This window comes from Taeniopygia guttata, chromosome 30 (genome assembly GCF_048771995.1).
Source record: "Taeniopygia guttata chromosome 30, bTaeGut7.mat, whole genome shotgun sequence".
NCBI classification, from domain to species: domain Eukaryota; kingdom Metazoa; phylum Chordata; class Aves; order Passeriformes; family Estrildidae; genus Taeniopygia; species Taeniopygia guttata.
In genome coordinates this window covers 4140938-4168759 of record NC_133055.1, presented here as the reverse complement: position 1 = coordinate 4168759, position 27822 = coordinate 4140938, and the positions used below count along the sequence as shown (strand labels likewise).

The 27822-nt window shown below is 49.9% G+C and overlaps 1 protein-coding gene across 1 annotated transcript in view; it reads right to left on the bottom strand.

Moving 5' to 3' along the window:
* The window catches only part of LOC140680876 (uncharacterized), a 570776-nt gene that overhangs the window by 333043 nt on the left and 209911 nt on the right, over positions 1–27822 (bottom strand). Inside the window, exon 8 of the mRNA XM_072919761.1 lies at positions 18708–19204. Within this exon, the coding sequence (XP_072775862.1) occupies positions 18708–19204 (497 nt within the window). The remainder of the gene's footprint in view (positions 1–18707; positions 19205–27822) is intronic.

Sequence of the window (27822 nt, the reverse complement as noted above, 5' to 3'; positions counted from 1 at the left end):
CATAAGCTGCAATTCAGGCATTTGAGCAGTCCACGTCAGAGCAGATAGAAGCTCGAAAGCCATCTCGGGTTGAAAAATTTTTTAATGTTTGTAATATGCGGCCAGTGCGAGGGCAGAAAGCTCCAGTCAGCCCCTCTGTCAGAGATGTTGTTTGGAGGGAAACGCGGAGCCAGGCGGCGCAGGGCCGGCCGGCGCGAGACAAAGCAAGGATGTGGCCGCGCCCGGAGCGGAAGTGTGCTCGCAAGCGGCGGATGTTAGCAGCTCGGCGGTTCCGCGGAGTGAGGCAGACCAGGAAGTGGCCCTGCCGGGTCCCTTGGGAGGCAGGGAGACACCTGAGGAGGCAGGCGGAGCTGGTGACGAAACAGGGCTGAGTCAGGAGGAGGAACTCGGGGGCGGAGACCAGGGCGGAGAAGGGAGCGAGGCGGCGCTGGCCCCTCGCCCCCCCGCAGCGGCCGCGGCGGCGGCTGCCACCGGTGCGTGCATGCACAGAGGTGCGGCTCGCCGGTACCCGGCGGCGGCGGCGGCGGCGGCCAGCAGCCTGGTGCGGTTTGGAGGGGCTGGGCACCCCAATGCTAGCGGAATGGCAGAAGTAGCCACCCAAACAACACCAGAGCAGAACCCTGAAAATGCCAGTTCTCACTCCACCACGATAGCTCTACGCTGCCCCCTCCCACCGAGCTCAGATTCTGACAACTCAGAGCCAGACCTTTCCTGTTGTCAATTGCAGCAGGGACACGCGATCACAGAACAAGATACAAAGACCAAATATGTTACAGAAAAAAATAGCCCGCCTTGCCACCCTCTCAAATCGTCAGGCTCAACCAGTGGAACCTTCCACTGGCCAGCAATTGGCATTGCCAGAAGTTTTAAAAAATCCATTGCAGTCCCGATGGGCATCAGTTGTGAAGGATGCTCTTTTAGACAGTGACTGGAAGGCTGTCAGCTCCCTGGCTTGTCCTGTTATAGTGTCTAATGGGAATGCCATCTGGGAGCCCCATGACTGGAAAATCCTACAATCAGCCCAGCAGACAGTCACCACTTATGGGATCAGATCAGAAGCAGCCAGGAACATCATTCAGTATATATTCACAGCAGATGTGCTTTGTCCTGGTGATTCATCTAACATTGCATCCCTGCTCCTGACACCTTCCCAATTTCTCATGTTTGAAAGGAAATGGAGGCGGTTGGCAATTGAAGAGGCCAACAAACACACAAATGTGGGAGACCCCTTTTATGGAGTCCAGCCAGATATGCTGACTGGGCAGGGACCATATGCAACCAATCAGGTGCAACTTACCTTTCCTGTTGAAATACATAAATTGTCACAGCAATTGGCCCATCAAGCTTTGCTTTTGGTACCAGACAAGAAAAAGTCAGCATCCTATGCCACCATAAAGCAAGGAGCCACTGAACCATTTGGACAATTTATTGATAGGCTGTCAGCTGCTTTGCAGGACGCACCTGACGTGCCACCAGACGTTCAGGAACATTTATTCCGATCCCTTGCTTTTGAGAATGCTAACCCACCCACCAGAACCATCCTAGCCACCCTTCCTCAGGGCTGTCCAGTCGATGAGATGCTTGTCAGAGCCACACGTGCAGAACAGAGCAACCAAGCTGCAGCATTCACCGCAACCATCCAGGATGCAATTCAACAACAAGGACACATCATTGCAGCTGCTTTATCAAGCAACAATACAAGGAGACAGAAGACGTAATGAAAAAGTATAGCAATACTGAGTGTTTTCCAAGATACCAAGAAGGATGGACATTATGCAAATCAAAGTTATTTCAAATACAATGTGGATGAAAATTACTGTAAAAAAAAAGATAGAAATGTTAATAATTATTTAATTGCCAAAAATGTCTTTGAAAACAAAGATTTGAGAAAAGTCAGTCAGATGGAATGTTGGCATTGAGTTCACAATTTCTGTTTTTGAGTTTTTATAGATAATAATATAAGTGATGATGATTTTTGAGTTTTATAGATAATAAGATAAATGATAATTGTCAAGTTTTTGTAGGTAATGATAAGATAAGTAATGATTGTTACTAATGTTATATGAATGCTTTGAAAAGATTGTTTTAAACTATTTTAAACATTTCTTGTTGATAAGCTGATCATATAATGTAAGTTGTCTGATTTTTGTGATAAGAATTATTATTAAGATGTTAAGATATTGAGGTGTTGTTTTAATATTTACAGTCAGTTTTCATATGTTTTATTGTCTTTTTAGGTGATTGATTACAAGATGTGTTTTTTCAGGATCCTGTGTTTTTGACTTTTTAATTACTCATGTGATTTTTTTTTTTTTGTTCAATCTTCTATGCAGCTGCAATTTATCTTCTTTTACAAATTTATAGTCCAAATTTTAGTTCAAGATTTCAGAGTTCAAATTTTCAGATTTTTGAAGAAAAAGTTTGTTGTATTTAAAAAATTTTTGTCTTAAAAGGAATTTTAGACAGGTTCAATTATTTGATGGTTTGATAATTTTTAATAATAAGGTTTTTTACTTATAACAGTTATTTCTAAGACTTTCATTTTATAATGCATTAATACATATCCTCCAATTAGGGTTTGAGCTCTGGCCAAGCTCTGGCTCTACGTGGATGGTGTGATTGACCCAGGTGTTTTCTGCATCAAAAAGTATTCAAGTCCTTTTGGCTTGACAATTTGACCATATAAGACAGCTGAGCCTCAAAGGGAGTTTTGGAGAGACATGATCCGGACATGTTTTATCCAAATCTTTGTTGTTTTAAGGTTTGTCAGCTGCTGCAGACTCTGGGATGACAACTTGATAGTGCAGCACTTGGTAACTGTGATTTTATATGTAATATTAATTGTGTATTATCTGATTGATTTTTATTTGTTGTTAGTTTCTTTACTATATGCATTGTTTTGTTCTTAATGTTTTTCATGTTTATAACAAAGATGTTGATATTTCCATTTCTTCATGCAAGTTTTAAGGAACAGAATTAAGAGAGGACCCTCCAGTCCCTGTGGGGGTGTTGGGTTTGTTTGTGTTTTAACAGGTGCAGAATCTAGATGGATTTCAGTGAAGAATGTGGAACTTATCAATCACAAGGATTGACCCTAATCTCCCCCTGCATCTTACAATTTAGAATACTGAAGACCACCTACTAGGAGCTGTTACTCAGCAGTTAGAGAAAACAGGGAAGACAGCAGTACTGGAATGGCTGTCACCTCCATTGCAACAAAGAAAAACTATAACTTCAAAAATCGAAAATTTGGCATTGCTGATCAAAAAAGGACGCATCCGCATTTTGGAAATCAGTGGCCTGGAACCAACAGACATTAATCTGCCCATAGAAAAGGCCACGTTAGATTGGTACCTTTTAAACTCCACAGCCCTAGCTGAAGCATTATTGTCGTCTGCAGCACAAATCAATACCGGTCCCCTTATACCGAAACCTTTGCGATAGCTAGGAGAATGGAGCTGGCTACAGAAACCCCTCAGAGAAGACAGGCCCATTCCAGATGCCACTACGGCTTTCACAGACGCTAGAAAATGCTCCAGGAAGGCGGCAGTAGTCTGGAAAAAGGGACAATAATGGCATCAACAAATATTAGAGGCAACATCAGAGGACAATTTGCAGACTTTGGAGTTGTTAGCAGTCATTTAGGCTGTAACTAACTTGCATGAACCATTGAATGTTGTATCAGACTCGCTTTATGTTGTGGGGGTAGTATCAAGGATTGAGGATGCTACTATCAGAGAAGTACAGAATCAGTGACTTTATGAACTGTTTCTTCAACTAAAACGTGCCCTCAGAATTAGAACTGAACCATATTCGGTCATCCATGTTCGTAGTCATAAATGGGACGAAGGGTTAGGAGAAGGAAATGCCAAGGCTGATAAGCTAGTCTCGCTTTCTCATCAAACAGTACTTCCTAGGCAGTCATTAGCACGGGAAAGCCATGCTATTTTCCATCAGAATGCTAAAGGCATGTCGAAAGAATTTCAGATTCCCTTAGAAGAAGCTAGAGCTATAGCCAAAGCCTGTCCAATTTGTTGTAATCAAAACAGAGGCATGGGTCTAGGTGTGGGAGTCAACCCAAGGGGCCTGCATGCTAATGAAATATGGCAGATGGATGTTACTCATGTACCCAGCTTTGGCCGCCTTAAGTATGTCCATGTGACTATAGATACTTATAGTCATTATATATGGGCTACTGCACAGACTGGCGAACGGGCTATACATGTAGAACGGCACCTGCACAGTTGTATTGCTGTCATGGGAACCCCACAGAAAATCAAAACAGACAATGGTCCAGCCTACTGTAGCAAGCGTGGAGCTCGTTTCATGCAGTTTTGGAACATTGCTCATGTTACAGGGATTGCCAACTCACCTACTGGACAAGCAATAGTGGAAAGAGCAAATAGAACCCTTAAACAGTATTTGGAAAAATATTCTGACATTAGTAGCATACAGGATAGACTACTTAAATGTTTGTTTGTGCTTAATCATTTATGTATTTTTGGAAACAGCGAGGTGCCGCCTGTGATTTCACATTTTTCCCCGCTGAAACAGCCTGGGCCTGAAGCAGTGGTCAGGTATCGGGACCCGAAGACAGGAATCTGGCAAGGCCCAGATAAGGTTGTATACTGGGGCAGAGGCTACTTATGTGTTTCTACACCAACAGGCACTTTGTGGGTTCCTGCAAGGTGGACGCGACCAGCAGTTATCGATGAACAGTCCAGAGCAGAGGAGGAAATACCGTCTGCAGAAAGTGCTGGCACCGATCCTGTGAGAAGTTGAAGAGGAATTTAATATCAAGTTTTTATACGAAACTGCACAAGAAGTAGCTGAAACGCTTCTCCCAGTTTTACAGAGAGACTTTTTACGCCATTGCCAAACTGCTTGCTTAGCTTGCTTTGCACATAATCACCAAGCGTGGGTAAAAATTTATTGTGGGAACTGTAATAGTAACTGGTGGGTTTTCCAACGGGTTCTTAGCAACGGACTTTGGTGCCTTAATTGTAATTTTGCCTGGCATAGAGAAACGCCGCAGCAAGCACTAACTGCGTTAACAGGAGATACTATAAGGAACAGTATAGCCAGAATAGAAAACAGGGAGGATCTAGAGCTTAGAAAATTGGCGTGGCAGGTACGCCACATAGTCAAAAAGATATTAGGAGACAGACGCTCATGCATTTTAGACTATTGTTGTGGTCATGAAGTTCGTATACCAACTCAGTGGCAGGTGCCACCCAATCAATGGGATTATACTTGTTGTAGGTTTACTAAAATTGATAACTGTCGCAAGAACTACTACAGTAAAACATCCCAACATTAACTCCTTATTTCCTAGGCAGAACGTATGGATCTCATTAGCAAGACAGCTAAATAGAACAGACTTTTGTGTGCCCTTAGCCCAGCCTAAATCCCCCTTCCATACCTGCCTTATTGGCGTACCACTTAATGAGACAGAGTACTCTTATTTAGTCATGACCTGAACGGCCAGACACTGTAAAAACAATATTAGCTCCTGCCTTGAAGAATATGACTCGTGGGATGATAGATTACCTTATAGTGGCAAGCCCGACGAGCTAGAGATATTGGGCTCACTCCATGCTGCCTCATGCATGTATATTAACTCCAGCAAATATGATTGCAATGAAGGCAACGGTGCTTGGTGTAATATAACACTCTCAACGAATATTACCCCGCAACAGGAAAATTGGCAAAATCACTCCTTTTGGTGTCACTCTATAGCTCGAAAAGAAACAGACCAGCCCCAGGTACAACAATTCCTCGCCGATTGCCACCCGGAATCTTTTTAATCTGTGGGGACAGAGCATTCAGCGGCATTCCTCAACGGCCCACCGGAGGCCCTTGTACGTTTGGGCGTCTCACAATAGCACTCCCTAGCCAGAGCGCTCTACTAGGCCTATATAGCAATACCAGCCAGGTAACCACCACACGACGAAAGCGCTCAACCATTGATGCTTCCTGTGATGATAATGTCAATTTGTTTAATCGCGCGGAACAAGTGGTTGCCTCTCTTTTTATGCCCGGCCTTGCTGCAGGACATGCTCTTTTTCAGTTAGAAAAGTTGCAATGTTGGGTAGGCAAGCAAGCTAATGCTACGTCTGAGCTATTAAGTTTACTGGCCACAGACATAGATACCGTAAGACATGCAACATTGCAAAATCGGGCAGCTATTGACTTTTTATTATTGGCTCATGGGCATGGGTGTGAAGATTTCGAAGGAATGTGCTGTATGAATTTGAAAAATAGTTCCGAATCTATTCACAAGAAAATTCAGCGTTTGCAGCAACATGTTCAGGTGTTACAGAGGGATGATACATTTTTTTGGATTATCATTTGAATCATGGAAAATTACGGGGTGGCTTAAACACCTTTTGCAGCTTATGATAATAAGATTGTTAGTTATAGTAATTTATAGTAATTTTAATGTATTTCAGTGCTTGCAAAGGACTTTAATGTCAATTATAGAACAAAAATGGAACACATCCTTGCTTGCTTATACAGAAAACAGGGGAAGTGTTGAGAGTTTAGCTGAAGAATGGCTGTGCAGCAAGGGACACGAAAGGGTTAAGTTGATGAGAGTGTGAGAATACGTGACTAGTAGCACGAAAACTATACCCCTGAGAAACAGATGTCTTGTAACAACCTTGAGAAACAGATACCTCCTAACAACCCTGAGCATACAAGTGTCTCGTTAAAAATGAAATATTGCTTAGTATGCAGAAAAGTAATCAAGTATAAAGAAACAGTAACTGCAAGGCTTATCGCAAAGAAATATATGTGTTAATAGAAAGGTAACCAATCCTGAGCTTCGCTTCTGCAATATGTATGAACTAATTAGTGCTTGTATAAAGAAACTGTAATCGACTCCAATAAACTGAAAACTTGTTGACCATGATAATCATGAACTTGTTTTCCCGTGACGTTCTCACCCAACAGTGGTCCTTGGGGGGATTTGGGGATCTATAGGGGCTATTGGGGGTCCTTTCTGTGCCTCCTGACCTGACAGGAGCTTCTCTAATAAACTTTGCCTAAAGCTCCCAGTCTGCCTATGACAGGAGCCACTGTGAGTGCCTGTGACATCCCGGCTCTTTGGCAGCCTGAGGACACTTAGAAAGTCCCCATGAAACCCCTCTGAGGGCCTGTCAAAATATCTGAACCTTAATATGCAAACTGTCGGCTCTTAACTGAAAGGTTGGTGGTCCAAGCCCAGCCAGGGATGCCATTTATGTCAGAATCTGTGGTATTTAAATGATCCCAAAATTGCAGAAATTCGCTGTCTTTGAGCCCCACTGCCAAAGAAGAAGCCATAATTCATCTGTGCTGGTTTTCAAGGTTGTTTATTCTTGCTTATCTATAACATGTTCTGTCTGACCTGCAGTAGGCCTTTCTTGCGGGGCAGCATGCAGGGCTCTGCCCCTCAGTGGGAAGTTACAAACAATATATACCAGAAACTACCTGTGCTATATTTACAATAATGTGCCAATACCTACCACCTGTGTTGAATAATGTGTCCCCAGTCTAAACCAACAGAAAAATGCCAACACTACAGTGAAACATGAAAGGCATGAAGAAGATGAAAAAGGACAGGACACACACGATTTCCTCCATCTTGCCTCCTTTGAACCCCTTATCTAGAATCCTAAAATTCTACTTTTGCACCCGTGTCACACTAATTATTACTCATATCAAACACTCAGAGTGTGTAATTCATCCTGTAAGATTGAAAACACTTTTCCATGGACAGAGATCACAGACAGTGTCTCTTAGGGCTCTGTACAGGGGGGTTCCTGACCCCCTTGCCAGGGTCCCAGACCTGCCAGGGCAGCCAGAGGGATGCCCTGGATTACCACAGCAAACCTCATCAGGACCCATTGCTATAGTCAGTTTCCATGGCAACCATCACCAGCCCCCTGTTGCTATGGTCAGTTTCCATGGCAACCATCACCAGCCCCTGTTGCTATGGTCAGTTTCCACGGCAACCATCACCAGCCCCTGTTGCTATGGTCAGTCCCTGGGCAGCTCCATGGAGACCCCATGCCAGGGGTGGTTGCCATGGACACCTGCTCAGGCCTGCAGCCAGAGCCCGTTTCCATGGCAACCATTGGCACTCCCATCCCCAGGGTCATGGCATCCCAGAACAACAGAATTGGCTGAGCTGGGAGGGACCCATCAGGATCCTCGAGTCCAACTGCTGGCCCTGCACAGGACGCCCCAACACTGCCAGCCTGGGCCTGGCAGCGCTGTCCAAACGCTGCTGGAGATCAGAGAGCCCTGGAGCTGTGACCCTTCCCTGGGGAGCCTGGGCAGTGCCCCAGCAGCCTCTGGGCAAAAACCTTTCCCTGAGATCCAACCACAGCCTGCCCCGACTCAGCTGCAGCTGCTCCCTCCACTCCTGTCCCTGGGCACCAGAGTGAAGAGTTTCCCTCAGCCCCAGCCAGGGACCCGCTCCCAAGGCTGCTGCCATGGCCACAAGGGCTGGCACCAGCTGGGATGCTCGGTTTCCACAGGCCGGGATTCAGGAATGGGATTTCCCAGTTTCCTGCTCTCACTAAAACCGTGCTGGCTCTTGTTGCCCTCCCACCTTCCACTGAAGGAAAAAAGGGAAAGATCCCAGGCTGGGATAAGAACAATTTACTGGGAACAGCAACGAGATGAGGAACAAGCAGGACTAGAAAAAAATTGACAACAGAAGGGATAAGAAAAACTATTTACAGGGGAAATTACATCACCATCAATTGTATCTTCCTGGCCACGTGTCTCCTCCTGCCTGGAAAGGACACCCTTCTCAGAGAGAGAGAGAGAGAGTCCCTTTCCTGCCCCTGGCAATGACCTGAGGTGGGAGTGAATGTAGTGACAGGGCCATGGCCAGACCCTCATGTTCTTCAATCCCACATAAGGTCATTGGCAGGGGCAGGAGAAGGTACAGGTATCTTCCCAGCATGGGTCACAGGTAACAGGGATCACCAGGGCTCTTCCCAATGTGGGTTCTTCAATGGGGGGTTAAGCTGGAGTGGTGCACGAAGCTCCTCCTGCAGTTGGGGCACTCACAGGGCTTCCGTCACCGGTGGCTCCGTTGGTGTTGGGTCAAGTGAGAGCTCCGGGTGAAGCTCTTCCCACACTGGGGACACTCGTAGGGCCTCTCCCCAGTGTGGATGCGCCGGTGCCTGATGAGGTGCGAGTTTTGCTTGAAGCCTTTCCCACAGTCAGAGCAGAGGAAGGGCCTCTCCTCGGTGTGGACCCGCTCATGCAGGAGGAGATTGTAGCTGGAGTGAAACCCCTTCCCACATGTGGGGCACATGTAAGGCCTCTCCCCAGTGTGGATGCGCCGGTGGGTGACAAGAGTGAAGTTGCGCTTGAAGACCTTGCCACAGTCGGGGCAGAGGAAGGGCCTCTCTCCTGTGTGGATGCGTTGGTGGATGATGAGGTGGGAGCTGCAGCTGAAGCCCTTCCCACACTCCCCACACTCGTAGGGCCATTCCCCAGTGTGGATAGTCTGGTGTCGTTTCAGATCGTTGCTCTGCCTGAAGCTCTTCCCACACTCCAAGCACTTGTAGGGCTTGTGCCCATCGTGAAGCTTCTCGGGGACCACCAGGTCCGAGCTCTGGCTGAAGCTCTGCCCACCTTCCTGACCCAGAGTGGGCCTTTCCTCCTCAGAGCACCCTGGGCTGGGTTTGCAGCCCCTCCTCCTGTGGGATCTCTGGGGCTTTTCCTCCCTGTTGGATTCTTGCGCTGTGGAGTTGCTCAAATTGGCCTCTTCCATGAGGTTGTGCTGCAGGGATTTGTCCTTCCTGGTCTCCATCATCAGCTCCTGCTCTGGGGTAGGAAAGACAAGGAGAGGATGGGATTTGCCTCCGTGCCACAAGGAAGGGTAAGGAGATCCCCCCAGTGCACCCCCGTCAGCAGAGGGTTGGCAGCGGGGCTGTCCTGCAGCCGGGGGCTGTGCTGGGCTGGGAGATGGAACAGGAGAGAGGGGGAAAGGGGCACTGACTTCCTCCTCACCTGCCTCGGTGTCCCAGGGCTCCTTCCTCTTCCTCACAGCCTTCTCCTCCATCTGGCAAAGGGCTGGGGATGGGAAATTCTGTTTTGGGAGGAAAACAAGGGATGAGCACAGTGAGTTTTGTACCGGATGGAAGGCAAACCAGGGGGAGAATCTAAGCCAGAATCAAATTTGAGTAAGAAAATTAGGATCAAAGCAATGATACAGAGACACTGGCTTAATCGGACAGAGTCAGGATATAACCTGACACCCCGTTGCTCAGGGTGGTGGTAGCAGTCTGATGAAATGGTGGCTGCAGTCCGGCTGGAGTGATGAACGTGATTCTGTCAAAGCGGTGATCCTGTAGAAGGGTCTGGTCTTCCTCTGAAGGTCCAGTGGTGCTTATGGAGCTCTTGTCCTCTGGGAATGCAGTAGGCAAGGTGGTCGTGGTGTTGCAAGGGTGAGATTATATCCAGGTAGGAATGCTTGGTTCCTCCCCCTGGGCGGAGCATCCCACAATGGGATGATGTAATTTTATCAGTCCTGCAGTGACACTCAATGGCCCATTAACAGAAGATGGCCCCTGGAGGGCGTTATCAGGGCTGAGCCATGGAAGAGATAAAGAACACTGCCCCACCTGTTGATAACAGTTTATGGAGATGGTGACTGAAAACACTTTTGGTTACATCTGACACTGTAACTTGAAACAGTGAGGCCATCCCTGCTCGGTGTGGGGGGTGAACACCACCCCCCTTACCCAAACTGGCTCAGGTGTAAAACCCCCACCCTGGGAAGGCCACGCACACAGGGGACAATGTCACACTTGCCCGGCCCCAGGGGAGATCTCTGTCCCTGTCACTCCCTTGCTCTCCCCCCTTTTCTATTTCTTTCCAACTCTCTCTACCTCACATTGACTGTTCAATAAAATCCACTTTGGGTTTTGTCTCTTTAACACCTTAATTGGGGCAGAGGCATCTCTCTAACAATTTTATTAACCAGATTGCGACACTATTTTGGCACAGTGAGTTCATGGCACTGCTGTCTGACCCCAAGTGCCTTTGACAACAGCCTGGTTCCCTCCTCTGAGGAGGTTCTGCCTCTTCCTGGAGGAACTCTTGGAAACTTGGATGCAGCTTCCTCTGAGTGACTTTTGGAACAACTTATCAGGAAAATAGCTGTTGTGGGTAGCCAGTGTAAAGAAAATATTTTGTTTTCCTTCCCTGAAAAGTTTGTTAAAAATCACTTGTCATGGTTTGACACGGGAAGAGAATTTTTTTTTTAGAAGGAACAGGTCTCTCCAGTCAGGGGTCAGGTTTGGATACTGACACTCGGGGTGACCAATTGAAGGTGGACACGCCTCTGAGAACACAGAGGGGTTAAAAGCGGAATTCCCAGGAGGACTCGTCCTTCTTTGGTTCCGGTCACCACATGGGACGGACCTCTCCCCAGCCCAGGCTGGGTGGGGGAGGGGAGCCATGCGGCCTGCAGAGGTAGGCTAGAAGGTAAAGGATCGGAACCGGCTGGGTCAGCTCCTGCGGATGGAAGGGTGGAGAACATCTGGGATGTTTTTGTTCCCCCTCCCCTAAGCCAGAGGGAAAAGATATAGAGAGCCAGCAGACACCTAGAAGTTTGCCGGCGGAGGAGAAGGAGAAAGGGGGGGGGGAAATGCCCAGCGTGGGAGACTAGAGAAAGAGTCCTGGGCTGAGATTGCAGCCGTCCGGGGAGTCCGGGAATTTTAACCCTTTCCTGTGAAATGAAGGCTTTATGAAATATTACTCCTCCTGAATTTGAAGAAAAGAGAGACAGCTTGAAACCTCAGATGTTCAGAGAAGAAGGTTGGGGGCAGATGATAGAGTGGCTTTTGGCTGGACTCTTCTTGTTTACCATAGACTGAACCACTCTTTCTTTCAAGAGGGACTGCATTTTAGGGGGATGCATTGGTGAGCCAAGAGACTTTCTTCAGCAACTACCAGTTTTGGAGTGGACAGAGAGAGAGCTGAGGAGGGTGTGAGGATGCCCTCCATCATCAGAGAGGAAGAGAAGGCGATCTCTGTCTTTTGGACCCTCGGCCCCAGGGGAAAATGGGGGGGACTCTAGTCCCGAATTGTGATACTGGACTGTTGTTCCTGGTGGTCCTTGGCAAAGCATCCTTAAAGGGGCCCTATAAGCAGTCTCTGTCCATGCACGGTGGTGAGAGCACTGTGACATGGAGAGGAGAATGTCACACTGGCCAGTGTGTCTGGGCGGTGCCACGTGTGACATTGGAAACACAAGAGGTGGCAGCTGTGTTTCCTGGGGGTCTATGGTTGCAAGGGGGACTCCTCTCTTCCCCGATGGACTTAGTATTGATTATATTGAAGGGTGAAAACTTGATTAAGGATCCAAATGGGTCTCGCTGGGGTTTGGTGGAGTTGGGTGGAGGGAGGAGAAATGTTTTGGAAGGTTTTCATTTCGAATTTTGTGTGGTTTTTTTTCTTTCCTTTCTTTTCCTTTTATAGTAGTAGTAGTAGTGTAATAAAGTTTTTTCCTTTGTTATTAAGTTTGGCCTGCTTTGCTCTGTTCTTGATCACATTTCACAGCATTTGATTGGTAAGTTGTATTTTCATGGGGCGCTGGCATTGTGCCAGCGTCAAACCATGACACTTACTTGCCAGATTCTTCTGTGCCTTTGCTGCTAAGGTGTTTTTGTGCTGAAAGCAATAACTTCAATGAGAAAATAATTTCAACATGGGGTAAGAGCTTCTGACAGAGACCAAGTGTTGCCAGCAGTTGCTCCAGGTGCTCCTGCCAACAGCCCCTGCAGGCAGGAGCACAGCCCCCAGTGCACGGGGGTTTGGCTCCCTCTGGCACAGGAGCCCCCCAGGGGCACAGGTCTCTGGGGCAGGAGATGGGCACCAGCCCTGCCAGGGCTCGGGGGTGGCAGGTCTGCTTGGGCAGGGACTGTGCCTCACCTACTGGTGTCAGCGCTCCCCGGGCCCCAGGGCTCAGAGCAGCATTCGTGCCCTGGCCCACAGTTCCTTGTCCGTGTCACACCCACGGGTTTAGGATGGCCACGGGTTGGGACATGTCCCAAGGAGGCCATGGCAGCTTTCATGGAAGGTCCCGTTCCCTTTCCAGTGCAGCTGCGTCGGCAGCCCTGGGGGCTCCTTCTGCTGCCCTGAGCCCGCAGAGCAGGGCAGCGTTTGCTGATGGTCTGAGCCATTCCTAAAGATCCTGTTGGGCTGTCTGACACACTTGGGGCAAGGCATTCCTTCCAACCTGGGCCACTCTGGGGAGGCTGGGGGTGGCCCCAGGGCAGGTGGCAGTGCGTGCAAGGGCCCTTTGTGACACGGTGCAGCATGGCCACTGTGGAATGGAACGGGACAGGGTATCCAAGGGCCCTTTGTGACACGGTGCAGCATGGTCACCGTGGAATGGAACGGGACAGGGTATCCAAGGGCCCTTTGTGACACGGTGCAGCATGGTCAATATGGAATGGAATGGGACAGGGTATCCAAGGGCCCTTTGTGACACGGTGCAGCATGGTCAATATGGAATGGAATGGGACAGGGTATCCAAGGGTCCTTTGTGACACATGGTGACACAGGAGCTGGTGCTGACAAGACCACGCCACAGTGCTCGGTGCATGCGACGGGACAGGACGGGACAGAGCGGTGCTGTGAGGAGCCCCGGCACAGCGCACTCCTTCGTGTCTGACCCAGAGCTTTTCCGAGGTGTTATTCCTGCAGCTGACCTCGAGGCCAGACCACAGGACTTGCTGACCTGTGGCCTTCCCGAGGCTTCTCTTCTGCAGGTGCCCTCGAGGGCAGAGTGTGGGACTTGGTGCCCCGGAGGCATCTCCCATCCCTTCTGCCGGTGCCCTCGAGGCCAGAGCACAATCCTTGACAGGAGTCTCCTGTCCTTGTGGCAGGAGCCCTCGAGACCAGAGCACAGGACTTGCTGTCCTGAGCCTTCCTGAGGCTTCTCTCTTGAAGGTGCCTTCCAGGCACGAAAGCAGGACTTGCTGACTCGGAGTTTTCCGAGGCATCTCTCCTGCAAGTAGCCACAAATCCAGTCATGGACATGGAGCAGAGAGCCCTGAGAGTGCCCAAGCTGGCCTGGGTGGAGGAAGAGGAAGAAGGCCCTGGAGCTGCCCCTGCACACGAGACTGTGACACGGCACCAGAGTGCGAGGCACAGCTCCGGGTGCTCCCCGTGAACCTCAGCTCTGGGACCACTGTCTGCCCCAAGCTTCAGGGGCTGCAGGGGGAGCCCGGCTGGGCTCTGCCCTGGGGCCATCCTGCAGGGACAGCTGCACACAGGGAGCATTCCCTGCCACAAAGAGCCAAGCCAGGGCTGCGGGGCAGCTGCTCCAGCCCCGACTGCACTGCTGAGTGCTGTGCTCTGGGGCTGGGGCTCCCCGCACAGGGGACTGCACTGGTGTGCCAGAGGAGACACAGAAGCTGCAGCTTCAGCCTAACTGAGGTGGGTGCGTGGGCTGGGAAGAGTGGGGAGGCTCAAGGGGATTCACAGAGCTCATCCTGCTGCAAGGACAAGGAAAAGGGAGTGGGAACTCAGCAGTGAGGAGAGCTGGGGGCTGGAGAGCAGCTCTGAATGACACTAAAATCCCACCGGGCCTCTGAGACATTGCTGCTCCTCAGCCAGGATGAGTCCCTAAGCCTGGGGCTCGGCCTTCTTCATGGTGAGGGGCACCAAGGAAGGCAACAGTGTGATGGAGACTGGAATGGGCTGGGAACTCAGTGGGGGAAAAGAGGGAGCAGTTGGGAAGTACAAGGCAGGTGGGGAGAGAACAGCTCAGAGAAGGGCTGAGCTACAGCTTGAGCAAGCTGCAAAACGTTATTTGGGGTCATTCCAGACTGATTTCATTTCAGAAGTTATTGAACAAGTTTATTTTTTGGGTGGTGCCATGTTTTCCTTTGGAGGTGTACACTCTGCAAACTTGAGCTGTGTTGCTGAAATGCTCAAGCAAGTCTATGCTGCAGGTCACCCCATTTCTCCTTTGGCTGATTGCAGCCCGGTGCTGAGCTCCAGCAGAGCCCTGGCAGAGCCCAGAGCAGCCTCAGCACCCGCAGAGCCCGGCTGCAAGGAGAGAAACCAGAAAGCCCCGTCAGCTGAAGGCTCCTGTCCCCTTGTCCCAGCCGCCCGCGGTGCCCCGCACTTCCTGATCCAGACTGGACCACACCTGGAATGCTTCCTCTAGAAAAACTAACAACAAATTATTGAAAATAGATTACAGACAAATAGGGCAACAAGAAAAAAGGTCAAAAATCTTATCTCTGTCAGAGGCTTGGGGAAGGCCCAACCCCGGCATGCCAGGGAAAAACCCACCATGGGTGAGGGAAGCCCACGCTTTCTCCCTTCCCCTGCACTGCCCCCATGGTGATCCCAAAGCAAACAAGGACAGTGGAGCAGCCCAAGCCCTTCCCTGCCTGCAAAGCAAAGCAGGCCCTGCACAGGCTCTGCAGTCCCACCTCTGCTCCCACCGTGGGGGTTTGTTTGTGTCGGGCTGGCTGCCCCAGCCCAGCCCCAGCCCGGGGCACGGTGGGTGCTGGGGGCTGTTGGCAGGGCCAGGAGCCCACTCCCATTTCGTACCCACCCCAGCCCATGCCCCCAGCCCTGCCAAAAGCAGCCTGGCAGCCGACTGAAGGATCAGCTGCATCTGCCCCAGCAAAGGGGGAACCTTTGGTTCTCGGCCAGGCTGTGCAATGCCCAAACCTGGGAGCATCCCCTGCGTGTGGACTCATCTGCAAATTCCCTGTGGAACCTGGCTTTAAAGGACATGTCAGAATCAAAGTCCACCATCTTCAGCCTGCCGGTGGTCAGGTGGAGCAAGAGGTTTTGATCCTCGACGTCATCCTCGCTGTCCCCAGCAGCAGCAGGGCCCGACCTGCTGCTCGAAGCTTTGCTTCCGAGATCAGACGAGACCGGGCGCACTCAGGGCGGTGTGCCATAGGCACCTGCAGCCCCTCAGCAGCGCCCTTCAACCCACCACACCACCCTCTGGGCACAAGCCCAGAACCCCAAAGGGGCTCGACAAGCCCAAAAGGGCCGCCCCTGCCCACAAGGGGATCGAGAGACAGACCCCAGCCTGCACCACACACACACAAGGCACAAAAAACCACACAAGGCCCACGTGCCCCTTCCCTCCTGCCCCTCGCCATGGCTGCCCAAGAAAACCCAAGCACCAGAGGCCCTCTGGCCAGCAGGCAGCAAAAGAAGCCTACAGCACCCAGTATTCCCAGGCGGTCTCCCATGCAAGTACTAACTCGGCCAGACCCAGCTTAAATTGCAAGATCAGACGAGACCGGCCGCTCTCAGGGCGGTGTGCCATGGGCACCCTGCAGCCCCTCAGCAGCGCCCTTCAACACACCCCAACACGCTCTGGCACAAGCCCAGAAAACCACGGGGGCTCCGCACGGCCAACAGGGCCAGCCCTGCCCACAAGAAAATCTAGAGACAGACCCAAGCCCACAACACACACACAAGGGATAGAAAAAAAACAAGGCCCATGTCTAGGTTTGAAAAGACAGGAGTCTGTGAAGGAATGCAAAAGCCTCCTGTGAAATGGAAAAGGTAAACCCCCTCCCTCCGAATTACCACAATTTAACAAAAGGCTCTCAGGCAAAGATATGGGAATGGGAATAACAGTTCTTTACTAGGAGAAAAACTAAATAAAAAAATAATAATAAATCAAGTGTAATTAGTACGAATGAAACTAGTGAGGGAGGCAGAAACCTGACACCCTGAGGAGTCAGGGTGTTGGTAGTAGTCCAGTTAAAATGGTGGCTGCTCCTCCTGGAGTGGCAGATGAAATGCTGCTGAAGTGGTGATCTCTAGAAGGGTGGAGTTTTCTCTGAAGGTCTGGTAGTAGCTGGGCCTGGTCTTCCTCTAGGAATTCAGCAGAGAAGAAGCTGGTGGGATGAGGTTCTGGGGGTCCTGGTGGGCACTGGAAGGGAGTTTGGGGGTACTGGGTGTGACTGGGAGGGACTAGAGTGAGCCTGGAGGAGCTGGATGGAGATTGGGGATGGAAAAGCAGAGATTGGGATAAGGTTGATTGTGCTGGAAAGAGACTGGGAGGTGTTTGGGTGAGTCCTGGTGGGGCTGAGAAGGGACTGGGAGAGGGTTTAGGCGTACTGGGGTGGTGGGGGGAGACTGGAAGGGGGTTGTGGGATTCTAAAATGAATGGGAGAGGCTTTGGTGGGTCCTGGGGAGGTGAGGAGGGGATCAGGGCAAGTTTCAGGGGGTCCTGGGTGGACTGGGAGCAATCAGGAGGGTGCTTGGAGAGGCTTGGGGTGTCTGTGAGAGGTTTTGGTGGGTCCTGATGCCTGCAGACCTCCCAGAGATGCCGCTGGACGCCACCGGCAGCAAGATGCAGACGGGGATCAGGGACTACGAGTTGGGCTTTGTCTTCCTGGTGCTGGGGCTCGGCTTCTACCTGTGCAAGTGGGTCAAGGGGGGTCCCGGGGGTCATGTCCCCTCTCCCCAAGACTGTGGGTGCTCCCCCCGGGGCCCCCAGCCCGGTGTCACCCCTGTTTCTCTGCCCACAGATCTCCTGAGCCGCCGGCGGCCGCAGAGCTTCCCTGTGGCCTCGGGCCCAGCCGGGATCCCCCGCTCCATCCCCACGCTGATTTTGGGGGGTCCTGTGTACCCCCAGCCCTGCTGTCACTCTGCCCCTGCCCGCCTGCTCCCAGTGTTCCCAGTAACGCTTCCCAGTTAAACCCAGCCCAGTTTATGGGGGCACTGGGGAGGGACTTGGGGGGACCCCACGGCGGGGCCGGCACTGGGCAGGGAGGGCGGGGTCCGGGTGGGGAACACTGCCTGCTGCGGGTCTGCCCGGCAACTGCTGAGTCATCAGCGCCGCTCTCTCTGATTGGCTGACTCTTGTCCACCGCATTCTCTCATTGGCTGAGGAGAGGCCCGGGACTGCAGAGAAGGAACGGGAGAGATCCCGCCCCGAGCAGCGGCACGGGGACAACAGACCCAGCCCGGGCACAGGGAGGGAATTTATTACCAACCAAACCACGGCAGCACGAGGAGAAGGGAAAGAAATCCCTCCAACACCTTCCCCCCACCCAACGGGGATCACCCACAACAGGGATATCCACCAGGGAGAGACGGGGACATCCGAGATTAGACCAAAGCCAATTTTATTGTGTGTACCAGGTGTTTATACAGGGATTTACTTCTAGGGTCCTTATATAGGGCTCTGTTTTTGGTAACAATTTCCCATTGGTTACACATTCTTCGTGACATGACATCACGTGGTAACATTATTTTATCACAAAGTCTCACACCACGTTGCTCGGTCACTTCTTGCCCAGGGAGACTTAAACTGTGTCGGTGTCTCCCACAGTTTCTGCTCAGTCAGGCCTCAGATATCGGGCCCCTTTATCAGCTCCATTGCTTTACTCTCTGTTTTATTCCCCATACGGGGGCACCAGGGCTCTGCCCAACGGGGGTCACTGGGGATCATCCAGCCCGGATCCTCCCATGGGGGATGGAGCTGGAGCAGCCACCAAGCTCTTCCCTCACTCTCTTCCCTCACTCCAAGCTCTTCCCTCACTCTCTTCCCTCACTCCAAGCTCTTCCCTCACTCTCTTCCCTCACTCCAAGCTCTTCCCTCACTCTCTTCCCTCACTCCAAGCTCTTCCCTCACTCTCTTCCCTCACTCCAAGCTCTTCCCTCACTCAGGGCACTCACAGGGCTTCCCTTACTGGTGCCTCCGTTGGTGCCGGGTCAAGTGAGAGCTCTGTGAGAAGCTCTTCCCACACTCCCCACACTCGTAGGGCCTCTCCCCAGTGTGGATGCGCCGGTGCACGGTGAGGCTGGAGTTGCGGTTGAAGCCCTTCCCGCAGTCGGGGCAGCGGAAGGGCCTCTCCTCTGTGTGAATCCGCTCATGTAGGAGGAGATGGGAGCTGGTCCGAAACCTCTTCCCACACTCCCCACACTCGTAGGGCCTCTCCCCAGTGTGGATGCGCTGGTGTGTTCTCAGGTGTGAGCTCCACCCAAAGCTCTTCCCACATTCCAAGCACTCATACAGCCGTTCCCCAGTGTGGATCACCTGGTGCTCGATCAGGCCAGACCTCTGTCTGAAGCTCTTCCCACACTCCCCACACTCATAGGGCTTCTCCCCAGTGTGGATCCTCTGGTGCCGGATCAGATGGGATCTCCAGCTGAAACCCTTCCCACATTCCAAGCACTTGTGGGGCTTCTCCCTGCCATGAGGCTTCTCCACCAGCTCCGAGCTCCGGCTGGATCTCCGCCCGCCTTCCTGGCTCAGGGGGGCTCTTTCCTCCCCGCAGCTCCCTGGGCTGGGTTTGCAGCTCCTCCTCCTGCAGCATCTCCGGGGCTTTTCCTCCTCCTCCATCCAGACACGCCCAGGGAATGAAAAATCCTGGTTTGGGGAAAAAACAAGAGGAGAGCACCTTGGACTGGAGATTCCTCCTTGCTCCAGTTCATCTCAGGAAGTCATTGGGAATCTTGTGTCTGTAAGAACCTCCAAAACACCAAGATTTAGCCCCAAAATCCCACAAACTTTAAGATACAGATCAAAAACTCCCCAAACATCACAAGTCAACAAAAACCTCCTCCAAAACATAAAGATTCAGCTGCCACATAAAACCAAAGGACCAACATTTAGCCCAAGAAAGCTCAGAAACACCAAGATTCACCCTGGGAAAATCCTGGATCCCCCTCCACAGTCACCTGCTGCAAATGGGGGGAGAAACGCTACTGGGGCTGGGGGGAGGCTGCAGACACAGGGAGGGGTGGAACCTTCTGCTGCTTCCTCTTTGTGCTCCTCCTCCTCATGTGTCTCTCCTCTTCCTCACACTCCTCTTCCTCCTGCTATTCCTCCTTCTCCTGCACAATCCCACCCTCTCCTGCCACCTACATCGTTTGACCATTCTGTTCCTCAAGCCTGCTTCTCCTTCCCTTCTCCTCCTGCCCCAGGCCCAGCACCCACTGCCGGCTCCCTCTTCCCCCCAGACCCACAGCATCCCAGCCGAGGGGCAGGGATGGAGCTGGGGCAGGTCGGGCTGGGGCAGCGCTGGGCTCTCGGCCGCTCCCGCCCGCACTCGGTCCCCACTGCAGCCGCTCCCGCCAGGACAGCGCGGGGGGGCCCGGCCTTGGCGCTGCCCCACTCCCACCTCCCCAAATTCCCCTCGCGGGGGCGATGGGGCCGAGGGGGGGAGTCCAGTTGGGGAAGGCTCAGAGGGCCAGGGAGATGTACACAAGGGAGTGACAGGAGAAGGAATCGATTTTAGAAAATGTTATTAATTGATGACATAGACTGCTGCTCAGCCAAGGTACTGCTCTATTCATGAACTTCCAGAAGAACAACAAAGATTTAACAGAGCCATGAATATCATTTGCTATATAAAAGCAGGGAGCATATTAAGGGAGTATGTAGTAGGTGGATTGGGAAGTCTGTAGCTCTCAAGTACTTCAGCCAATGGGGAAAGCAGAGGGAGATGTGGCCAGAATTAGGATTAAAGGGAGGCTGTGTCCTCCAGCAACTGGAGAGATCCCATGGGGAATGTCCCATGGCCTCTCCCATTTTTAGAAATGAAATTAGTTTCACAGGACTCCTCTGTCTGCTTTGTGGACAGAATCCTCTGGTGATGTCAATTTTCCCGCACACCCTGGGGCAGGGAGTGCAGCTGAAGGTGCCTCACCCACTTTGGGTGATCGGCTCCCTTGGCTGGCGGCGGCACCGGGGAGTGATTGGGGACCCGGGAGTGACCAGGAGACAGATGAGTGACACATCAGGGGGGTCTGTGAAGAGTCAGCAGGGAGAGAGCACTGAAAATCTCATCAGTGAGTGCACTGGGATCTTCGGGGAGTGAACATGGCAGGGCACCCATGGAGGGGAGAAAAGGGAAAGCCAGGGAGGGCTCCTGGCCAAAGGGAGGATGATCCCAAAATGCCTCTGAAGGGTCCCTTGGGAGAATGCTGAGGTAGTTTGCACATTCCCCCAGAGGTAATTAAGGACATGGACACCCAGGGGGGCAATAAGGGAAGGGGAGAAGGGATTTGGACAACAGGGGATGGATGGTGTTGGTGTGCTGGGAAGGGATCTGGTGAAGGGGAGTGTGCAGCAATATGGTTCAGGCAAGAAGCAGCAGGAGGAATCTATGTGGTAAGAAAAAGGATAATGGAAAAGAGGAGGAACAGAAAAATACTCAGGATTGGGATGTTTTTCAGCAGGGTCTTATCCTGACAATTTGCCAGCTGATACTTTAAATTCCCAGTTTCCAGGAGAGGAAAAGCATGTCAGGGAGGTCAGGATGTCAGGGGTTTCTCTGTGGTGGGCAGCGGCAGCAGCGGGCGCAGAGGTGCGGGACCGGGAGCAGGGCTGGGGGTCTGTGGGGAGCTGCGGGGCCGGGCCGGGGCTGTGGGGCAGCCGGGGCTCAGCGCCGGGCGCTGCCTGACCCCACCAGCCCCGGGCAGGGCCGGCAGTGGCCCCCGGCCCCCAGGAGGCTGCGGGACGCCCCGGCCGCTGCCCGGCCCCGGGGAGCTGCCGGCCCTGCCCGCCGGGGGGGCCGCCTTTGGACACTGCGGCAGGACAGGCACCGGCTCTGCCACACGGGCTGTGCAGGGGACCCTGAGCACAAGGAGCAAAACAAAGCAACATCTGGAAATGCAGAGTGCACATGGATGGATCAGGATTTTCTGTGAAGGATTTTGCTTGGGTCCCTGCAGAAGGGAAAGATTTTGCAGAAAGCTCAGCAGCTCTCAGAGGATGAGCACCCACAGGCAGTGACCGGGGCTGCAGGAGTGGCACAAGAAGGCCCTGCAGCACTTGGGCACAAAGGCACAGCAGCTGAAGGCAAGGAGGGATGAGCAAAAGGCCAAGCTGAAGACAAAGGCCATGGCAGAGTTCCCACAGCCCCTGAGGGACTAACCCCAGGGCCCAAGGGGGCCCCAGCACCCAGGGGATGGCGTCGGCCACAAGCACCTGGCAGAGGCATTGCCCTCCTGGCCAGGGCAGAGCCCACCCAAACAGCCCCTGGGAAGGAGTCAGGGCTCCATCTGCAGCCCACAAGGACACTGCAAGCACAGACAGCAGCACCCTCAGGAGGAGCGAGTCCACCCCTGCATGGACATGGATTGTCAGGGCTCTCTGAGCTCCCATCCCACCGGGGACCCACCACACTGCAGCCCTGGAGAACATCCAGGCTGGGTCTGCATCCAGAGGAGGCCTCTCCTGATGGACACAGGGGACTCTCCATCCACTCTGAATCTTACACCTAAGGGGGGAACATTGTAAAGGAATGTTTTCATTATTAACGGAATAACTGGGAAAGCTGAGCTGGTATCATTTGTTCAATTAGGAGCTGTGGGGGATAGGTTTGAACTAAACTAATTTCTTTCTCTTCCTACTGTGATGGAAATTAACTAGGAAGGAATTTGATGGTGGCATTGTAATATTGTAAAAGGTGATACAGAGGTTATTGCTGCTGTACCTTTGTGTCAAATGTCTGGACTTTTTAACCCCACACAGCCACTTTGCAAGAGCTTTGCCTTTGAGGGCAAAGGGAATGTCTTTTCCTGGCTGGGAGCTGAAATTCCAGACCTCTGGAATGTGCACAGGGCCATATAGACTGGGATCAACCAGAGATTGGGATCAAATATGCACTGAGATCCTGTGGTCTAGGATCAACTAGGGACTGGGATCAATTAGGGACTGGAGCCCTACAGACTGGAATGAACTGAACTGGGATCAAATACGGACAAGGATCAAATATGGACTGGCATCCTATGGACTGGTATCAACAAGGGACTCGGATAAAATAGGGACTGGGATCCTACAGACTGGGATCAAATTGGGACTGAGATCATATGGACTTGGATCAACTGGAGACCTGGATCAACTACGGACTGTGTTCAAATAGAGACTGGGATCAGATGTGGATTGGGATCCTATGGACTGGGATCAAATATAGACTGGGATAAAATTGGGACTGGGGTCAGATATGGACTGGGATCAAATAGGGACTGGGATCAAATACGGACTGGGATCAAATACAGACTGGGATCAAATACGGACTGGGATCAAATAGGGACTGCGATCAAATACGGACTGGGATCAAATATAGTCTGGGATAAAATAGGGACTGGGATCAAATAGGGACAGGGAACAATTAGAGATTGGGATCAAATATGGAACTGGGATCCTATGGACTGGGACAAACAGGACTGGGATTATATGGAATTGAGATCCTATGGAACAGCATAAACTTTCTAACATGACGCATATAATATTCATTGTAACACTTGCGAAAAGCCAATTATAAATATGCATTTGTCACAATCTCTCCTCTTATTCTTTATAAATCATTTGGCTTGAGCAATATTTCTTATCCTCCTGCATTCTTTGGACTCTGTTGGTAATCAAATAAAATATGGGATTAAACAAAGAAGAAATATCAAAACACTTGTAACACATAAAAGGAAGAATCCTAATTTCTTCCACCATCCCATTCTCAATACATTACCCCACCTGTTAGTTTTTAACATTATTTTCCCTTCGGTGTTTTTTTTTGGACTGATACCAGGGTCATAATTTTTCATAATTTTTTTCTGATATCCTTTGTTTTTTCCAGGATGATGCCCTCATTGCCATCTATTTTCAACAATCTGTACACCCCATTCTTTAGCCAATAAATAGCGTAAAGCCAACCTATTTTAATCCACTGCAGTTATAGTTTGGCTTTGCTGACTCAATATTAATTCCAGTGCCTGAGCAGCTTTGTTTGTTATCTCCTCTATAACTGCTTGGAGTCCTATAATGCCATGCAGTATATAATTTGGGGTTAATACAGAGCTAGATTGCTGTGCTTGTTTTACCTTTTTTTTTTTTTTTTTTTTACTAATGGTCTCTTTACCGAATCTTTGACTATATTTCTAAGATCAAATGTAAAACAAATCCATCTCTCTCCTTTTGGACATTCCATGCCCCAAGTATTACTATTTTCCCTAAATTCCTTGTAATCCAATATTTTTCCCCATTTTGCCTGCAGGTACTCAATTTGGGTGGGTCTGTGGCTGTTGACATGGGTGTGTGTAAAAAAACGGAACTTTGGTTCCTTTCTGTGTAATACTTTCTGTAGCATTTGGGACACGATCTTGCTGGTATCTCAGAAGGGAAAAGACAACAAATGAGAGACAGAAACAGGAATGACAGAGGTCTGGCATGGCTTATACCCCCACCTCCCCTGCCTGTGGGGTTGCTTCCCACAGCAGGTACGTCTGATCTTCTCGGTGGTGAGTACAGTGCTCAGTCCAGGCTTGCCCTCTGTTTCCCTTGTCACTCCTTTTTACTCATTTTTTTAGGCAAGTCCTTTTCGACACTCCTTAACTGTGGCTTCCCACCGTTCCTCAGGTATCTCTCAGTCAACAGGCACTAATAATCCATCCACAAAACAAAGTTATTACTTCAGTTGTTTTGGGTTCTATCTGTATAGGGAATTGATTCAGTACTCGGTACCTCTTGCAACAAGAACATAGATTTTGTGAGCTACAACACCAATTATTCCCACAATTTGAACATTCACTTGTAACCCAGCTAGCGTGTCCAGTATTGGGATGAATCACATAAAGTATACAGTACAGTACTGATGGCAATTTCCCTTCTTCCCTGTACAAGCCACAGGCTGAGGCCAGGCTATAAGAACTCTTTGACTGAAACACTCCTGATCCTCCTGTTTGAAGTGACACCAAGGAGGTGTCGGAGGTGTCTCAGGGTTTATTCAGGCAGGACTTAGAACCAGTGATGCAAGCTTTGCCTTATTTCTCAGTGAGGTGTTATTCTTTGTACCTGCCTTGGATCATTTGGGTCTTCCCAAACCATTACCACCCAGTCCTGGTTTGAAGTCAATTTGGTATCACCTGGTTTAGATGTGATAGTCCATTCCTCAAGTTTCTTCACAAGTCCTTTGGTTTTGCTGGCATGAATTCACCCTCTTTCCATGGTTTGGATTGCTGCTTCAGTGGTACCTGGAAAGGATTTCTTAATAGCACAGTGTTAAAAGAAAAACAATACTGCATTAGCTTTTACCATTAGTTTTCTTTAAAACTTTCTGAGTTTAACTAAACTCTTTTTCTACAGGCACTTCTTCTTCTTGTATCCAGCTGTGTTAAGCTGCAGAGACCAATTCTTCTTCCTATAGCTATAATTAGTTAAATAAAAAAGACCAGGCCAATTTTAACATGAGATGTATCACATCTCTTGCCTTTTACTTTTTGGGTAACATTTAACTATTTTAGTCTTACAGACTTTTAGTCTTCAGAACAAAAGCCTTCTCTTCTTAACAACAGCAATCAGAAAGAAAAAAGAAATCTTGCTTAAGACAATAAACCACTTTGTGAGAGTCACAATCTCTGCCTTGATCTTATCTCTACTGGTGGTCCTGTTCACAGCCTTGGGTTTAACTCTGTCCTTCCCCACTTCCCCCCCTCCTTGTTGTCACTCTGCCTAGCAGGAATGGGGGAGAACTTACAGATAGCTGTGGCTGAGGGGACCTTGGGGGTGTATTTCACTCTCCCCTTCGCTCTCTTTCTCTCTCTCTCTCACTTTCTATCACTTTCTCTTTTTTTTTTCTCTCTTCACATTTCAGCAGCCACATTCCAATATCAGTCCACTTTCTAACAGTAATCCTACATCCTGGAGAGGTGAGTCTGCCAATCACCTCTCCCCCCTTTTTCAACTTCCTTACAAAGTAAATTACTTTTGTTATGCGTGTTCTGCAGGCCTGTAATTCACGGCACCCTCCACCAAGGCTACCAGCCACTCACAGCTGACAGTGCAAAAATAAAGACTTATTTTGCTATCACAATTTTTTTCATTCACAAGCTTGAAAAGGTTGAAGGAACAAAGTAAACAACAACTGACTTCCAAAGTGACCCTGCCTGCACCAAAACAAATTTAAGGCAGTGCTAGTTAGTGCAATGCAATTTGCACTGAAGCCCAGGTTTGATTTGGGAAGGGCATCTGAGGACACAGAGCATGAGTTTTACAAATCTGTATTTTGAAGAGGGAATGGACAAAATATGAATAGAGTTGAGGGCAGGGGGAGGACAGCAAGTGAGGAATTTTTCTCTGCAATACTCTCTTTTCGACTGCCAGGAAACACTCTAACACTCTCTCCAAGGAGATAAAGAAAAGCTCATAAAAAACAATCTACATTACATATACTACCATTCATCTACATTTACTCACTTTTATTTTTCACTAACTCTCACATACAACAAGAAGATACTTTTTACTTTCAAACAGTCTACATTACATATCTACACCCTGAGTGCTGTTGGAATGTTAATCCCTCAACCCAGCAGGTTTGAATCCTGGATGCTCTTGGGCACTCTTATCCCTCAATCCGGCACTCCACGGGGTTCCACTTCTTCCTAAGATCCAGTCCCAGTTTCTCTGGGAGGGATTCTCTCTTTTTTATCACTCGCTTGGTCTCTTTACTGGCCGTTTTTCACATGAAAAAGACGAAAAGCAGCATGAGAGACTACAGCAATCACTTGGCAAGTCTGAGATACCCAGCAGCTTCTGTCACACACATTCATTCCCCCCTTATCCGCCCCATCCCAACAAATACTCACCTATCCTTTGTCCTTGGGTCTTGGTTCTTCGTGTACACTTTAGTCTTGGGGCTAATTACTGTGGTTTTAGGGAATGCTTTCCCTTTTCTTTGTTTTATTGTCTCCTTTTGCCCATAGATCATAACCTGTGTCTGTGGTCACACACCAGGGGAACAGAGTGAGGCTGCCTAAATAGGGCAGGACCCTCTTCCTCACCCTGACTCTCCCAAGGCCCCGGCAGAGAGGTGTTAAAAACCATCCTTTGCTACCATAATTGTGAAAAACGCCAATCACTTGGCTGTTAAATTTTTAATAATAATAACATGGTTATTAAAATAGTACTACAATTAGAGTAATAAAAATTTAGAGTTAGGACAATTACAAGACAATAAAAAGCAAAGAATTAAGGATGTCCAGATGTTCTGGGGCACTTAAGCCACAACAAGCATACCATGTGAACAAAGGAATCACCCCTAAAACTACACTATTGCATATTCATATATCCTTCATGGTTATGCATACATTCTATTTAAAACAAGAAACTCTGTCTGTTATATGCCAACTATTTCCTTTAATCCCCATGGCCTCTTCGAGTCTGAGCAAGGCCTGAAGAAATTAGATTCTTCTGACAAGAAAACCATAAATTCCTCTTCTTTGGAAGATTTGGGTGTTCTGTGATGGTTATGTCAAAGCGAGTATGTCATTCCTTAAAAGAAAACCCAGATACATAGTTTCTATTTTAACTACTAAAGCTTCAATTTAACTACACAACTACATTTACAGTACTACTAAAATGTTAATACAGCACTACTATTCAAACTAACATATGTGCATTTTTCACCTTGGGCGTCTGGTGGAGTATCCCCGGAAAGTGCCCATCTCTGCAGGGAGACACGTTTTTTCATTTGTAAATTAGGTCTTTCTTTCTCTGTCATCTGTGGTTTCCAGTCTTTCCCGGCTGGGTCTTCAGGTCTTTTAAAACTTTAAGAATCTTTTTCTACAAGCACAACTGACTTCATGTATGTTTTATATAAGCACGAATTATTCCATAACATATATTACAATGGGGCTGCACAGATTCCCCTGCAGGTCCGTGGGGATGCAGAGATCCCCCTGCAGCTCCGTGGGGATGCAGAGATCCCCCTGCAGCCCCTGGAGGAGCCAGGCTGGAGCTCGGCGATGCCTGAGAGGAGGCTGTGACCCCGTGGGCAGAGGGGCCCCGCTGGAGCAGCCTGGCCT